This window comes from Sclerotinia sclerotiorum, genomic scaffold, assembly GCF_000146945.2.
Source record: "Sclerotinia sclerotiorum 1980 UF-70 scaffold_1 genomic scaffold, whole genome shotgun sequence".
NCBI classification, from domain to species: Eukaryota; Fungi; Ascomycota; class Leotiomycetes; order Helotiales; family Sclerotiniaceae; genus Sclerotinia; species Sclerotinia sclerotiorum.
Genome location: NW_001820835.1, coordinates 187848 through 204136, shown reverse-complemented (window position 1 = coordinate 204136; position 16289 = coordinate 187848). Strand labels below are relative to the sequence as shown.

The following is a 16289-nucleotide window of genomic DNA, read 5'->3' as shown; positions in this document are numbered from 1 at the left end:
CTTTTATAGGTTAGAATTGGAAGAGAAAGGAGATATTCACACAACCTACCTACCCTCCTCAATTTTGAACGGAGGGAGAGCAACATAAGAAACTCTTTTTTTCGAACAAACTAAAAAGATCAAGATCAAGATAATTGTACTTAATGTATTCTACGTAATTTCTTAAAAATTATGATGGCGCCTTTTTCTTTTAAATGGTTTTTTTTTCTTTTCGACTTGAATTTTTTTTTTCAATTCTTTTTCTTTTTTCTTTCTTTCCTTTTTCATTTGTCTGCTTTTTTTTTATACAAAAGAAGACAGTTCACAAGTCATGGAAGCACAAGCACATCACAAAGAGAGAGAGAGAAATTACTTAAAGATTTTTACGTTTTATGATGAGATTAATGAATGATCTTAATGTCTTTTTTATTTATAACTGATTTTGAATTGCTTTGGCTTTGAATTTGACTTTGACTTTGTGCTTGAATTGTGTGGGCTGTGTGTTGTGTATTGGGTGGATTGTGTGAATTGTGTATGGAGTGGAATTAAAATTTATTTGAAGGGAAATCGAGAAAGTAGAGTGTAGAGTGTAAAGGATAAAGTATTGAGTATTGAGTATATATAGTATATTGTGTAGGTATAATAAATGGAGTGGAGTGGAGTGAAATAGATGATTGGAGATGGAGATGGGGAAAAGTTTGGTTCGAATGTTCGTCTGATGTTTATTGGGTTTTGAGCTTGAGTTTGAGTTTGGAGTTATTAATAGTTGGGATGTTTCTGGGAAGTGGGTAGGATGGATGTTGGTGGGATTTTGTTTCTCGATACGAGGGTTTCAGTGAGGGTGAGGGTTTGGGAATGTCTTGGATTTTTGGGGTGGATTTGGATGGATGAATTTGGGATGGATGGGGAATGTTTTGCATATTTTGAGTGTTTTGTGTAGATAGAGTGGGGATTGGGATGGTGAGGTGGGATTTGGAGGGATAGAGGAGAAGAAAGGAGGGAAATAGGGAAAGGAGGGAAAGGAGGGGGTGGAGAGGGGAGGAGAGGAAATTAAGGAAAGGAGAGGAGAGGAATGTTTTATATACATAGGTAGGGTGGGAATGGGGATGGAGATGAGTGTTTTCGGTTTAAGGTTTCATATTTATATAAAAAGAATAAGAGAGGGAAAGAAAAGAGGTGAGGTGAGGAGATGGAAGGGAATGGAAGGGGGAAGGGAGGAAAAGAAGAGGAGGGGAGGATATTTCACATATGGATTTAGATATGTATAAGTAAGGGAAAGAAGGGAGGAGAGAAAAGGAGGAGATGGAAGGGGAGGAATGTTTGATAACTATGGTACCGATATATATAGGCGGTGGTGGGAATGGATATAAATAAGAGGGGAAAAGAAGAGCAGGGGAGGAGGGGGGAGGGGAGGTATGCTTTATGTAGGTGGGGGGATTTTTTGTTTATGGATTTGGGATATGTGGCAATCATTGGGATGTGTGGTTTTGGGGATGTGGTTTTGGCTATATAGATAGAAGAAGAGGGAAGGAATCAAAAAAATAAGAAGGAGAGGGGGAAGAGAAGGGGGATTTTATAGAGAGAAAAGGAAAAAGAAGAAGAGAAAGAAGAGGTGAGAGATAGAGGAGCGGGATAGAGGGGAGGGATATTTTAAAAAAAATTATAGATTATATTTAATTATTCGGATAGAGAAAAATAAGAGAGGATGGAAGAAGAGAAGAGGACGGATATTAATTGATGAAAGAGTGAAGAGAGAAGGGGAGGGAAAGGGATGAATTTAAATGGGTAGGAAAGTGGAGGCGGGAAGGAGAGAAGGAGAGATGAAGAAAAGGGATTAGAGGGGAAAGGTAAGGTGTGGATTTTGATGAGTAGGGTGGGAGGAAAAGAGGATGGTGAGAGAATTGAAAGGGGTAGGAGGGTGAGAGGAGAGAAGAGAGATATTAATGGATATTGGAATAAACGGAAGGAAGAAGAGAAAATTGAGAGGGTATAGAAGAGTAAGCGAGAAGAGAGAAAGGATGGAATATTTTTGTAACGCTACTGTACTGGAGGCAGCGGCTGCCTAAGGTTCGTCGGTTGGTAGTTATGGGTTAAGGCTTTATCACTGGTATTCACTTGGAAGTGAAGTCGTTACTAGATCAAGTAGAATGTAGGTAAACTAATTGATAACTAAGTTGAGCACGAAGCTCGTAAACTATGAAACTACTCTGACTATATAATGAATCCTTTCCTGGAGCCCTGAGGAGCCTGCGCTCCTAGAGGCTCCATCACGTGGTCCCTATTGGCCCCAGGACACTAATCCTTATACCTATATGGTTGCCTAATCGTTTATCCTAGGGTAGTTATTATCCCAGGACACATTTTATCCTAGGACACTTGTCCTAGAGCTCCAGGAGCTTTAAGGAGCCAGAAAGCTTCTAGGGCTCCCTTTATCGTTCATTATATAATCAGAGTAGTTTCATAGTATAGGAGCTTCGTGCTCAACTTAGTTATCAATTAGTTTACCTACATTCTTGTTACGACGGTTATCATCAAACGCCGCGTCACATGACTAACTTAGGGTAACATGACCTTAAGTCACGTTACGGACCGCTTCGCGGTCCTGACTAGCCATAGGCACGAAGGTCTATATAATCAAGATGGATTCCCTTTGTATAGAGCTTCGTGCTCAAGATCAATCATTTAGTATACTCTACTATTAGTTACGAATTGCATTATTGTCATTACTTTGAGTCCCTGCTTGACGCCTAGTTATAAACCACCTCGAGAGCCTAGAGCACTTCCACGTGATCTAGACGGCAAACTTCGTAGCATATATAAGTAATAAATATATGATTCAAATTTTATTAAATTATATCAATAAATAAGAAAGTTATAAAAGTTGATTTTCGTCATTTTTGGCGAGGAAAGTGGCCTATATTAGGGGGTGGCCCAGAAGTAGGGTACTAGACTGACAGTCCCCTTTAAATATACATTTGTTATCGTCACTATCATCAAACATATCGAGTATTTCCCATGGATTTTATCATGAATCCCATCTTTTATATGCCGAGAAATCTAACAAAACCTAGGCATGATGAGAAATAGGCAGGCTGCTAGACTGAGGGGGCGGCGTTTGATCATGAAAGTACGATGCTTCCGTGCTGGACTTCTCCTTTATCACCGAGTTTCCACGTCGGTCCATACTACCACCACGGCGACTTCTGCTTTTCATTGTTGCGAGAAGAATAACCGCCATCCACAAAACCCACATAAAACCCGCTACTACTCCATACGCGATCTCGCCCTCTTTACTATTACCTGCTAATCTCAGACCCAAACCACCATTGATGATACCAAGAGTAATAACCGCACGGCCCCACCATACATGAGGATAAGTTGCGATACTTGGACCACCGTGACGCTTGTAGAGCATGTGATGCGTCAATCCGGAGATGGGTTGAAGTAACAAACATCCAGCAACAGTAAGACCTATGATTGCATGGGCTGAGCCTAGAAGTTGACGTGTATTGGCCAACCATACACCCATTCCAAGTGATGTAAGTACAATCATGTAAGCGCCAATCATCCATCCGGCATGGAGCCAGAGCAAATTGCGGAAATTGCAGATCCGGATTGCTATCGCACCTGAAGGGAATAAAATTACGAAGGCAAGGGAACCCAAGACCCCGTGTGCGATGAGAACTTTTGTATAATCGGAAAGTCCAGTGGCGGCTTGACTAGATCCAAATGATGTTTGGGTAGGTGTAGAAACGGCTTCAGTCGTCAAAAATGGATTCGCGCTTTCTCCGCCAGCAGCCGTCTGTAAGTTCAAACTTGCGAATCCATATCCGTCGTGAAATCCAATATTTGCATTAACACTGTCGGATGACAATGCAGGTCCGGTCCTATGCGCCCAAATCCATTGAGAGGAATCATCGACAAAGCTCATTGATCCACCATTCCAGCTATTACAATTCGAGCCTGCTCGAATAGTTAGAATGAATGACTAATAGTCGTGATCACGAATTTACATCTAAAATTAGCTATCATTCGACCATTTATTATTCCGGAACCATCAAGTAGAGTAACCTGAGTAGATCCGTCGAAGTTTGGTTGTACATTCCCAACACCTCGCCGAGGACTGAGTGTGACATTATTCCCAGTCGAATCTGCATACATGACAAAGATATTGGAACCTCTCATAGCAGAACCTTGTCCAATGCCTATCCAAGACATTGTATTCGGTCCACTCATTTGGATATATATGTCTCCTGAGCCACTCGAAGCAGCCGAGGCTGGTACGTTGACGGCAAAGCATACATCATCCGAGCAGTGGGAGACTTGTTGAGCGGATATCGTAGATGCTGATTGACTAGTGTTAGCTTGGAGAAGCAAGAGAAAATTATTACATACAAGCTAGTATAACAGCTGCGAGAGTACGGGAAAGAAACATCGTTGAAATTATATGCAATTAATTCACAGGATGTACTAAAAATGATGCGATAGTCAAGGAAACATAACGATTTATATACCTGTTAGCATTAGCTTCCTCAGCAGGGGGAGTCAATACTACTGAAGCACAGTTATATGTCAAAATAAAGTTGCAGCCCAAGATAAGCACACTGCCTCACTTGGCAGGAGGATAAGAAGTCAAACCTACGAGGTGACGCGTGGTTCTCTCAAGCGTATGTTTAAGGATAATTTATTCCCCGACATCAGGAAGTGCAGTGAAGAAGTCAAACAATGAAAATTAATGTCTCGGAATTGAAAGCGAGAGATCATATCTCGGCGACATCTGAATGATATTTGTGTGACATGAGAAGCTGTCGTAGGAACTCGACGATTAGCTTTAATCAAGCCGAGTTGGACAAGAGGAAGAAGAGGAGAAATCCTTCAAGACGTAAACCGGGTTTGCAGTCTAGATTTTGTAAGATCTCGGCAGTCTTACGAAACACCCGAAGCTAGCAATGTTGCTCATAAGATATGCGAAGAGTGGTATTGGTTAGTCTAGGATGCTTAGACCACTTTAACTAAACTAGGAAAAGCATAATAAAGTTACTCTCTTTGACGGAGAGTGAGCACCAGCAACATCACTCGATGATTATATAATCTTATTCCTCTCTCCCTTAAGATAATGTTCTTACCAGGAGGCTGAGAGGGAATAGACAAATATCGATAGAAACTAAACACCCATTATTACCGTTATACTTCACAGCCACCTCCTCAGCCCAGCAAAACATATATCAAAAAATTCTACTAATCCTAGAAAATCGATTGATATAGATTCCAACTCTATTCCGAAAAGGATATTGCAATAATACTAATTATCGAATTCTTTGAAGAGTTTCCAACCATCATTATCACTATCATTATTCCTTACAATCCAGTAACTCTTATATCGATCAATTCCCTCCCCTCCCTCTTTCAATCAATATAAATGTTTTGATGATATTGAGATGATGCACCTTACATCCTACACCCCAAATCATTACCCAGCTACCAGATAACTGCCTAACGGTCACTCACTCCCCACTTGGAAAAAGCAACCATTCCCCATATAAAACCTTAACTCAGAATGTGTTGGTTGAATTCTAGGTGGAACGATGCTTCGATATGATATGTTAACTTTGTGATGAACTTAATTTTCGAATGACGATTGCCAGGTGTGACTGTGAATCCAAAGGCGGGGAAATCTTATTTAGCCAAGGTGGACCATGAGATGAATCAGGCTTTGCAAACTCAATTGAATAACGTTGAGCCATAATGCAGCTTTGATTGGTAATACAACCATATATCAGCCATGGATAAAGGAGGCTGCGCTTACTTGGCACCGTCACGGCGATTGGCTCGTCAAGCTTTTACTAGGGTCACCGAAATGTCTGTGCTACTTCTATCTACATCGGTTGCAAGTGTGTACTGTAGATACTAAAGTTCTCATCGAACATGATATTTATATGACCGCAGCATTATATCACAAAGGAAAAATTCCACGGAAAATTCAGTGTATAGATAAAGTCTGGGTATGGATCACAGGGAACTGGATCAAGTATAACATAAGAGCTCAAACAGACCAATTATTGTGAGAATCAACCTCTAATTAACAAAGCAGATTCATCTCAGATCTGATTGACTTCCTGCGGCGCGTTCAAGTGAACCTCTTGATCATAAAATTTCTTGTCTTTACCTTCCAATTCTGTATAGAGATCAGGTCTTGACCATGAACTCTTTGTTCACATAAAATCACCATTCATTCGTCATACTTGCCAATGAAACAATGCATCCCATCGCCAGGGCAATGCTTTTTCCACGAGCTCTAGCAGTGTCTCGACCATATAATAGTTCCCATCTCTATCTTTTTGGCATTTCCAACAGCTTTTCTCCTTTCATCTCAGAACAACCACTTCCCTAACAGTGGAGCGCATCTAAGATAACAAATCCTACCACCACGCATGATTTTGAACCACTTTCTAAACACCATGGATACTGGGTAAAAGATTTTCCTGTCATTTACACAGGCTAAGTAGCCTACCATGCATGCATATGCTACAATACTTGTGAATCTATCTGCTGGAAACTCTTTCGGCAAACTTTTGATGCACTACTTGCAAAGACGTGGAAGGCAGGAGTGAGAGTTGAGAAAGACCCAGATGGTACTGTGTACTTGTGGAAAATGTGGTAGGTCGAAGGAAAGTGCAGATATGTTTACCTTGTGTATATGTTATCATCTTTCTAGACACTAGGAATATTGGTGTTCCAAATCTACTAGACTAACCATTGTACAGGTATTTTGCAAGTATCCCCAAGTCTCACAAGCCCTGCAATCCAAAAATAGATCCTGATATGAACCTGAACCATACTTTTTTCCCCCTATTTAACGAAGAAGAGATCGCATCAGTTTTAGAAAATCCAGGGAAGAGCGAATTTCCATTCCTTTATATTACAAACACTCATTATTAACCTTGAAGGAAAATTATAACGATGGGAAGTAAGATCTTACAAGAGATATTTCAAAGGAAACATAGAAATACTCAAGCGTATCGATGTTATATTTCTACGAGGATATTGCAGTAGGGGAGTCGGTACCTCAGACCAGTAATCTAAATATTTAGCGGACGGATTATATAAAATAGGTTTGTAGTGATAATTATTCATACAGTAAGACTTAATAATGTAAATGAATTCCATTCTATAATTACTTTTTGATAATGGAGTAGTAGTGTCACGAACCGCGACTAATATTATACAATAAAAACAAGTACGGAGGTTTGGGCTGTTGTTTACCGCGGTTCCCTTATCGATAAGGAATCCTAGGATAAGTGTCCTAGGATAAAATGTGTCCCAGGATAATAACTATCCTAGGACAAAACGATTAGGCAATCATGAAGGTATAGGATTAGTGTCCTAGGATAAAGTATCCTAAGATAATATTTGTCCCAGGACAATTATCCTAAAAGCTATATTATCCCAGGATAAGAATTGTTCTATTACGAAGGTAACAGTCAACCTGTCCGTATAAGCTTCGACCCTATGGAAAAGCAAGGAAATTTACATACAAAATTGTATGACAACTTCCTCACGAGATCTCCCCACCCTCAGCAAGCTTGGACATATAGTCTGATCCAAGTTACGTGATGGACCCTGCATATTCAAGGATACAAATCGTAGGTCCATAAACTCTCAGGATCCAAGAGATCCAATGAAGGACGAAGGTCTATATAATCAGGATGGTTTCCTTTGTATAAAACTTCGTGCTCAAGATCAATCATTTAGTATACTCTACTATTAGTTACGAATTGCATTATTGTCATTACTTTGAGTCCCTGCTTGACGCCTAGTTATAAACCACCTCGAGAGCCTAGAGCACTTCCACGTGATCTAGACGGCAAACCTCGTAACACAAACCTCGTAACATATCAATATCTTAATCAATAAAATCATAAAAAATCTGAAATTTTCAGAATCTATTAATAATTATACAATAAACTTTTAACTCAAATTTCAATTGATTTCAATCATTAATTATAAAGTTATTAATAGTTGAAAATGTCGATTTTTGATATAAAAAGGTGGCCTATATTAGGGGTGGCCCAAAAGTAGGGTACTAGACTTATATGGAGTTATTTGAGCGAACGGGTTACATTTTTAATTTTGGACATTCGTTTTAGATAGAGTATGACTTAAATGAATTTAAAGTCTTGAACTACCATTCAGATTACCGATCCTACTGTAAATACAAATGCCTTATCCAAGACCAATGACAAATTTCCATTTTAATCCTTCACCCCGTTAAGTGATTTCTTGAAGGATGATGAGGTCATGAGATTCGCCAAGGGCTGATTACATAATATAACTGTATCCCTACGTACTTTCCAGCAGAGTTCCCAAACCCCTACAAGTATTCCCCCCTCACAAATTATAAACAACTTTACCGCATCACCAAGTTCACCATGGGAATAGGACGTGTTCTCGTCATCGCCGGTTCTGACAGTTCCGGTGGAGCGTTAGTACTCCGCAATCTTCCTCTCCTGCACGTTTGCCCCGCCACAGATCTAGACTGACGGCTACTATTTTCAGCGGACTCGAAGCAGATCAAAAAGTAATCGCGGCACATGAATGTTATGCTATGACTGCTACGACAGCCTTGACGGCTCAAAATACTCGAGGTGTTGAGGATATTCATCATATTCCTGCAGAGTTTGTGGGGAAGTTGATTGATGTGACGATTGGGGATATGGGGGTCGATGTAGTGAAGACTGGTAAATTAATCTATTTTTATATCTCACCTAGAGGAATAGATGACTGTGATAATATGTATTCTAGAGGCTAACGATATGTTGAAGGTATGTTAGCTTCCGCGGAAACAGTAGAAGTGGTGGCGAAAGCATTAAAGAGACATCACGTAAAGACTTTGATTGTTGATCCTGTGCGTTAATTTCCCAAAAAAAAATATATGCAATTTATCTGATATTGTAAAGGTGATGATATCTACAAGTGGAACGCAGCTTCTTCCTTCTATAGCTATTCGCCATCTACGAGAATTGCTGTTGCCTTATACCACTGTACTCACACCCAATGTGCCTGAAGCGAAACTACTTCTTTCCGATGCTGGCAAGTTTGTCGAGGAACCAAAGAATTTGGATGACCTTAAAAATATAGCGAAGGAGGTACAATCCTTAGGGCCGAGATATGTATTGGTGAAGGGAGGTCATCTGCCTTTACGGAAAGATGGGACAGTGGCAACGAAGGAAGAGGAAAAGGAACTCATGGTTGATATTTTGTACGGAGAAGGGGTCATCACAGAAATCCGGACTAAATATCAAAACTCGCGAAACACCCATGGAACGGGATGCTCGATGGCATGTGAGTTTGTTTTGTGTCAATTGGTGAAGCAGAAGCTAAGTAGGAGTAGCCGCTATTGCTTCCAACATTGCCAAAGGAATACCCCTAGTACAGGCCGTGAGGAGTGCTTGTTGGTATGTTGAGGCAGGAATACGAACAGCGCCTGACCTGGGGAACGGTAATGGCCCGATCAATCATTTCCATTCGATTTCCACTTTACCTTTCGCTCCGTAAGTTTTCTGCTGGCGATATCAAGTTTCTGAACTGATATTAGCAGGGGCCATTTCATAGAATATCTTCTAGAAAGACCGGATGTCACAGGAGCTTGGCGTGACCATACTGAGCATGCGTTTGTTGCTGGAATTGGGGATGGAACCTTACCAATGGAGTCATTCAAGTACTATCTCATTCAAGATTATCTTTATCTTGTTCGTATGAATTTTCGAACTTTCATAGATTTGGTCTAACATCTGATAGGTGCAATTTGCCAGAGCTAATGCATTAGCTTCATACAAAGCCAAAACTATGGAAGGCATTGCTGCAGTATGATATAGACCCTTGCTGGAGACGTTGTGTACTGATTTTTGGTAAAGTCTGCAGGTATCGTACTTCATATTCATCGCGAGATGGCTTTACATATCAATTATTGTGAGGGTTTTGGCATGACGAAAGCAGAGATAGAAGCCTGCGAGGAGAGTCAAGGTAAGCTTCTTAGTATCGACAGATTGAGTTGATTTTGACAGCATTGAAATAGCATGCACAGCATACACAAGGTACATGTCTTTTCCCATGGTTATCAACACAATGCTGAAAATGATAGGTACGTCCTCGATATCGGACAATCTGAAGACTGGTTAGCTCTTCAGATATCCATGGCGCCTTGCCTTATCGGCTATGGAGAGATAGCCAAACGACTCCATGCAGACCCGAAGACAAAGCGAGAAGGGAATGTTTATTGGAAATGGATAGAGAATTATGTTGCAGATGATTATACGGAAGCAGTGAAAGTCGGATCAGGTAATTGATATGATAACCCCATGGCTCATGGGATTGGACAGAATTAACGATTTGGGCAGCTTTGCTTGAGAAATATGCTGTCTTGCAGTCACCCAACAGGATAGAGGAACTGGTCAAGATATTCATTCATGCAACAAAGGTACGTATATATCTCTTCCTCTTTGATTATTATTTTGTAAATCAATCGGATAAGTTCACACTTTCACAACTTTCCCTGCGTCTACTTTCGTCGAATGTGTTGTATCAAATATAGACATGTGAGGAATAGGCGATAAGGAGGTCTTTATTACGGAGTAGAAACGAAACATATCTTTGGAAACACTTGCTAATTAATTACCTTACAAGATGGAGACAGGATTTTGGGACATGGGTGGCGGTGGAGGAAGAGTACGGAGGTTGATGGCGAAAGTATTGTAAGACACACCAAAAAAATGACTGTGCTTCCTCATTTACAGGGGTTTTGACCAATAATATCATCACGCTAGTTGAAATTTTATATAGTGAAATCTAGGTGGTTAAAGTATTGTAAATTTTCATTTTTCTAATAAAATCATTCAAAATCATTCGGAATTATCAATTTTTATATTCAAAGTTTGATTCTAAGGTTATCAAGAGAAGTTAATCAAGTTTTACAAGCTTCAAAAGCTTCAAAATCATAAATTTGTTGAAATCCAATCGAAAACTTCAAGATTCGAAGTTTTGGGGGGGAACAACTCAATATCTATTCGAGTTGTTTAAAGCAGCATCGAAAGACAGAAAAAACAGCAATATGTGGGTAAGAAATGTCTTACAATACTTACCCTTCCAACCTACGTATAGATTTTTCAAAGTACACTACCGGACAACAAAAAGGGCAAGTAGTAAATTCAAAAAGTTTTCAAGCGTGGATGTTCCTAGCTGGAGGTGGAAAATGGGGAGAGAAAGAAAAATTGCAATCAGGGATTTATAACATTTTTGAGACAATTCTATTGTTTTGATTGGCTCAAGAGAAAGAAAAAAGTCGATAAAATTGGGTTGAACTGGAAAACTTCTGGGAGATCTTTTTTCAGGGTCCAAAAACAAAAAAAAATTCAAATGACGCTAGATCTCTATTGGTATAGCCACACGTATCTACAACTAAACCTAAAATAGATTTAGCGCAGTTTCCTTTCTACCTTTTTTTTACTCAATCTTCTTTCTCATCTTCCATTATTTTTGACAACTTTCTCATCAACAACAATCATTTCATCTGCCAGACTTCTTCTCATCAACCCAAGGAGTCACTTTTGCAGCAACAATCAAAGCAACTTTTAAATCACAATCATAAACTCAATCTCTCCTTCAATTTCTCACTCTCAATACCTATCGCAAATATGTCATATGGAGGTGGATATGGTGGTGGCCGTGGTGGCGGTAATGGGTATGGAAATGGAGATTCCTCATATGGCAGAGGCAACTCTTACTCCAATGGATATTCAAATGGGTATGCAAAAGCCTACGAGTCTAGAAATTGTTGATAAGTTTTCGCGCATCGCGTTGCATTGTGTGTGTGTGCGAGATTGGCTCAGGCTAGCGTTCGCTTTGAAGTTGAAGCCTAATTTTTCATCACATTCACAGTGTAGCACCATCTCCCCTTTTCTCTGATTTCAATTTGCATGTGAATATTTACTGACGTGCAATCTGTAGTGGATCTAATGGATACTCTGGAGGCGGTGGAGGTGGTTACGGAGGTGGTAGAGGTAGGCAAACGAAATTATCATCCATTTGCAATCATTGCTAACAATTCTCACAGGCGGCAGTGGTGGTGGAAATGTAAACGGCTACTCCGGAGGTGGTGGCGGCTACGGAGGGGGCGGTGGATACGGTGGTGGTGGTGGTGCTGGTGGAGATCGCATGAACAACCTTGGTGCTAACCTTCAAAAACAAAACTGGGGTGGGTTCGAAAAGCTACAAATAAACAGATCTCACGATAGAATGCTAACTTTTATATGTAGATCTCAACACTCTGCCAAAGTTCGAGAAATCTTTCTACAAAGAAGACCCAGTTGTCGCTGCTCGTTCAGAAGAAGATGTTGCTAAATTCAGAGCTCAACACAACATTGCCGTTCAAGGTCCAAACATTCCAAAACCTGTCGAGACCTTCGACGAGGCCGGATTTCCTGCATACGTCATGACAGAAGTCAAGGCTCAAGGTTTCCCAGCACCTACTCCAATTCAATCTCAAGGTTGGCCTATGGCTTTATCTGGACGTGATGTTGTCGGTATTGCCGAAACCGGTTCCGGAAAGACTCTCACCTACTGTCTCCCAGCAATTGTTCACATCAACGCACAACCACTTCTCGCTCCTGGTGACGGTCCAATTGTTCTGGTCCTTGCACCTACCCGTGAGTTGGCTGTCCAAATTCAACAAGAAATTACCAAATTCGGAAAGTCTTCCCGCATCCGCAACACCTGTGTTTACGGAGGTGTTCCTAAAGGTGGTCAAATCCGTGATCTCGCCAAGGGTGTTGAGGTCTGCATTGCTACTCCAGGTCGTCTGATTGATATGATCGAGTCTGGAAAGACCAACCTCCGTCGTGTTACGTACCTTGTTCTCGATGAGGCTGATCGTATGTTGGACATGGGTTTTGAACCCCAAATCCGTAAGATTCTTGGACAGATCAGACCAGACAGGCAAACTTGCATGTGGTCTGCTACTTGGCCAAAGGAAGTTAGAGCCCTCGCCTCTGATTACTTGAATGATTTCATTCAGGTCAACATTGGTTCATTGGAGCTCTCCGCTAACCACAGAATTACTCAAATCGTCGAAGTTGTTTCTGAGTTCGAGAAACGCGATAAGATGACCAAGCATTTGGAAAAAATTATGGAAGACAAGGATAACAAGATTCTGATCTTCACAGGAACCAAACGTGTTGCTGACGATATCACACGCTTCCTCAGACAAGATGGATGGCCGGCGCTTTGTGAGTACTAGTGCAAAATCTTCATGAAACATTACTAACAACATTTAGCCATTCACGGTGATAAACAACAAAATGAGCGTGATTGGGTATTGAATGAATTTAAGACTGGCAAGAGCCCGATCATGGTTGCTACTGATGTAGCTTCGCGTGGTATTGGTATGATTGAAACCCCCTCCCCCCTCACAGCAACGCCCAGTAGACTATATAGTAGTGCTTTACTCTCGACGCTCCGGTGCTTCCTAGATTGCGTTATATTGCCCGGGCTCTATCGTGTCTTTTGGTTCTCTAATTTTAGGGTGTCTTGGATCCTTAGTGTAGCATGACCGTGCTGCGCTCGTAATTCCAAACTCGACAGTACTTTAACCGGTACCAGATATGGAATTGGCATCTCTTGACTTGATCAAGCTGTCTCCAAGACTCCCATCCCCTGAGAGCCTGGATGTGTGGATCACCTACCCTGGCATAAGCCGCATTGGACAGTTTCATGCCAGTCGCCGAGAGAGTATTGGATGCATTCAAATGCAGCTTCTTCATTAGCCGCCCTGGACCGTTGCTATACCAATTCTTTCTGTTCTTGCTAACCCATCAATAAAGATGTCCGAAACATTACTCATGTGTTCAACTATGACTACCCTAACAATTCGGAGGATTATATCCATCGTATTGGTCGTACAGGTCGTGCTGGACAAAAGGGAACTGCAATCACTCTCTTCACCACTGATAGTATGTCTCCTATTCGCTTTGAAGTTTACATCAGCTAACAAAATGATTTAGATCAAAAGCAGGCCCGTGATCTCGTGAACGTTCTTACTGAAGCTAAGCAGGTCATTGATCCTCGCCTTGCTGAGATGACCAGATTTGGAGGTGGTGGCGGTGGTAGAGGATATGGTGGACGTGGTTACGGCGGTGGCCGTGGACGTGGTGGCGGTGGTAAGTTTTTCTAAACTCCTTTACCTTCACACACTCTCTTGTTCCATCAAAAGATGGGACTAACAGAGCCGCTGGTAGGCAATTTCTCATCTTCTAACGCTGCTCCTTTAGGTGGAGGCAGACGTTGGTAAGATGTCCAATCCTGTTCGATCGAAACCGGAGATCGACAATGACGACCCTCGGTAACCGACATCACTGACTACGACGAAATCACGTACATTCATCCTATGGTCGTTTCTGGCGTTTGGTTGTCTTTTTAAAAGGGTAGGGAGGGTAGAATTGCCTTTTATGATTTCTGCGTACCCTTTCAAAACCTCTTCTGTAATCTGATTCCTCTTTTTTCTTTTATCTTAACAAAAATTGGGTGGCATTACTATGAATTAGACTGAGGAATGAAGTTGGGCGGAAAGTATTATAGATTGCTTCACATTCCTGGGTTCATCTATTGAAAGATGGAGGCCATGGTTTGTATGTGCTTTTATCTTGCGCTTTTTTTTTTTCATCAAATAGATTGCTCTCTTTAGCTAGTTATTAACTAGGCACATCTCCGTGTTAGATGAGGAATAGTGTTGAAAATATGAGACCACTTTCTACTAAAAGATTGATTTCTTAATTGTAATGCTTTTAAATTGTGTATGAGAAATTCATGGATGTGTAACACATATAACAGAGCCGGTGCTGATATATTTGGGTTGCGCGAACATGAGATCAAGAGAGTAGATAAGCTCTACAGTGGTATTGGATACTCTGGTGGGCTAGATATTCATGAAAAGAAGCATATTGAAGTTCACACAGGTATTGTGTTGTGTGTAAGAAGGAAATCTGAAATGTCGGATATTCTTTCTTCCGATTTAATCGGCAGCCGGTATCAATCCTGGCAAGAACACAAAGCCAATCTACGAGCCTCATGCCAGTACACGTAAACTACCACCAAAATTTTTATCTCATGTGGACGCATCTAGGACGAAATTATTAATTCGGGCTTAGTTCAGCTTGTGATCTTTGGTACGACTCACCTAATAACCTCATTCTTTGGTCTGAATGAGTGGGTCCAAGAAGTGGAAGCTGAGATCCAGATATCAATACGGTATGAGAGTTGGAAATCCTCGTCCTGCTATTGGAATGTTACTGGATAGGCAAAAAGAATACTGTACTCGTGTTGCTAATGCCAAATCACTAGTTATAGGATGTTACTGTTGTCTACCGTCCATTTTGTAGTGTGTGCGTAGAGTCGGAGTTCTACTGGGAATATATTCTAGTCGCCCGAGCACCAGGAGTACCTCTTCATTCGAAGTATTCGACATAGATATCTGTCAGTTGAATAATTCAAAGCGCCAAAAGAGTCTATACATCACCGCTGTCCAGATTTTGTTTAAGTACCGAGTTCCCGGAATGTGGCACAAGCATACCGTTTCGGATCATTCTGCATTGTAAATTGCAATATGTAATCATCATCGACCAAAAACATCCCACTCGCATCCTCGCAATCCTCGGGACCGAATATACTCTTTGAGGCATTATCTGTGTTCAGCTCTTTCGTGCTAGTTTTTAATATCGAATGTAGAAAGATCCAACGACGCCGTCGTGATAAGCGACCAATCATCTCGCATCTGACGGCCCGCCTCGCGAGATGTGAGATGAGCTTTCGGGACCGAAGATATGTCGATGTGCAACAAATCTTTTCAAAGAAAAATTCATTGGATGACATGGTGGTAACCTCATAGCTATGCGAAGTGTATTTTGGTTCCGGTCGTCCCGTTCGAGTTGGATGATCAGATGGTAATATGTGGAGCCCGCTGTCATTACAGATATTAAAGGGGAATGCTTGTCGCCAGTGCTGACAGCGTCTAAATGCAGCTATTATAGTTGATGCTGATTTTTACCTCGTAACAAGAGAATGTTTCAACTTATTGCCCTTGATTTTTCCCTTGCGATGCCTAGATTGCATCACTAAACATTGTTCTCGGGCGTTGATAGACCTTACTCCCAAAAGATATGACTAGCCATAGTCCCATCCATTCATTCTTCTCCACGTTCAGCCGCTATCAGAACAAACTACGTAAGTCTAGAATCTTACCATCATATTCCTCTGATCTATTG

General features: G+C 41.1%; 5 protein-coding genes across 5 annotated transcripts; 2 read left to right on the top strand and 3 right to left on the bottom strand.

Moving 5' to 3' along the window:
• Nucleotides 1-3046: 3046 nt before the first annotated feature.
• On the bottom strand, nt 3047-4414 carry SS1G_00074 (hypothetical protein; the record flags this gene model as incomplete). The annotated part of the gene is made up of 3 exons (XM_001597938.1): nt 3047-3942; nt 3993-4325; nt 4375-4414. 3 exons carry the CDS (start codon nt 4412-4414, stop codon nt 3047-3049), a joined length of 1269 nt encoding a protein of 422 aa, XP_001597988.1.
• Nucleotides 4415-4814: 400 nt separating this feature from the next.
• Nucleotides 4815-5723, bottom strand: SS1G_00073 (predicted protein; the record flags this gene model as incomplete). The annotated part of the gene is made up of 2 exons (XM_001597937.1): nt 4815-4879; nt 5588-5723. The coding sequence occupies 2 exons, from the start codon at nt 5721-5723 to the stop codon at nt 4815-4817; spliced, it is 201 nt and encodes a 66-aa protein (XP_001597987.1).
• A 2685-nt stretch (nt 5724-8408) lies between these two features.
• SS1G_00072 (hypothetical protein) lies at nt 8409-10717 on the top strand (the record flags this gene model as incomplete). Its single annotated transcript, XM_001597936.1, has 10 exons — nt 8409-8461; nt 8536-8717; nt 8811-8884; nt 8937-9321; nt 9371-9434; nt 9578-9732; nt 9806-9843; nt 9894-10002; nt 10359-10456; nt 10673-10717. 10 exons carry the CDS (start codon nt 8409-8411, stop codon nt 10715-10717), a joined length of 1203 nt encoding a protein of 400 aa, XP_001597986.1.
• Nucleotides 10718-11669: 952 nt separating this feature from the next.
• On the top strand, nt 11670-14320 carry SS1G_00071 (conserved hypothetical protein; the record flags this gene model as incomplete). The annotated part of the gene is made up of 8 exons (XM_001597935.1): nt 11670-11779; nt 11983-12035; nt 12089-12229; nt 12291-13259; nt 13308-13415; nt 13854-13982; nt 14034-14189; nt 14268-14320. 8 exons carry the CDS (start codon nt 11670-11672, stop codon nt 14318-14320), a joined length of 1719 nt encoding a protein of 572 aa, XP_001597985.1.
• Nucleotides 14321-15561: 1241 nt separating this feature from the next.
• On the bottom strand, nt 15562-15897 carry SS1G_00070 (predicted protein; the record flags this gene model as incomplete). The annotated part of the gene is made up of 1 exon (XM_001597934.1): nt 15562-15897. One exon carries the CDS (start codon nt 15895-15897, stop codon nt 15562-15564), a length of 336 nt encoding a protein of 111 aa, XP_001597984.1.
• Between the last annotated feature and the right edge of the window lie 392 nt (nt 15898-16289).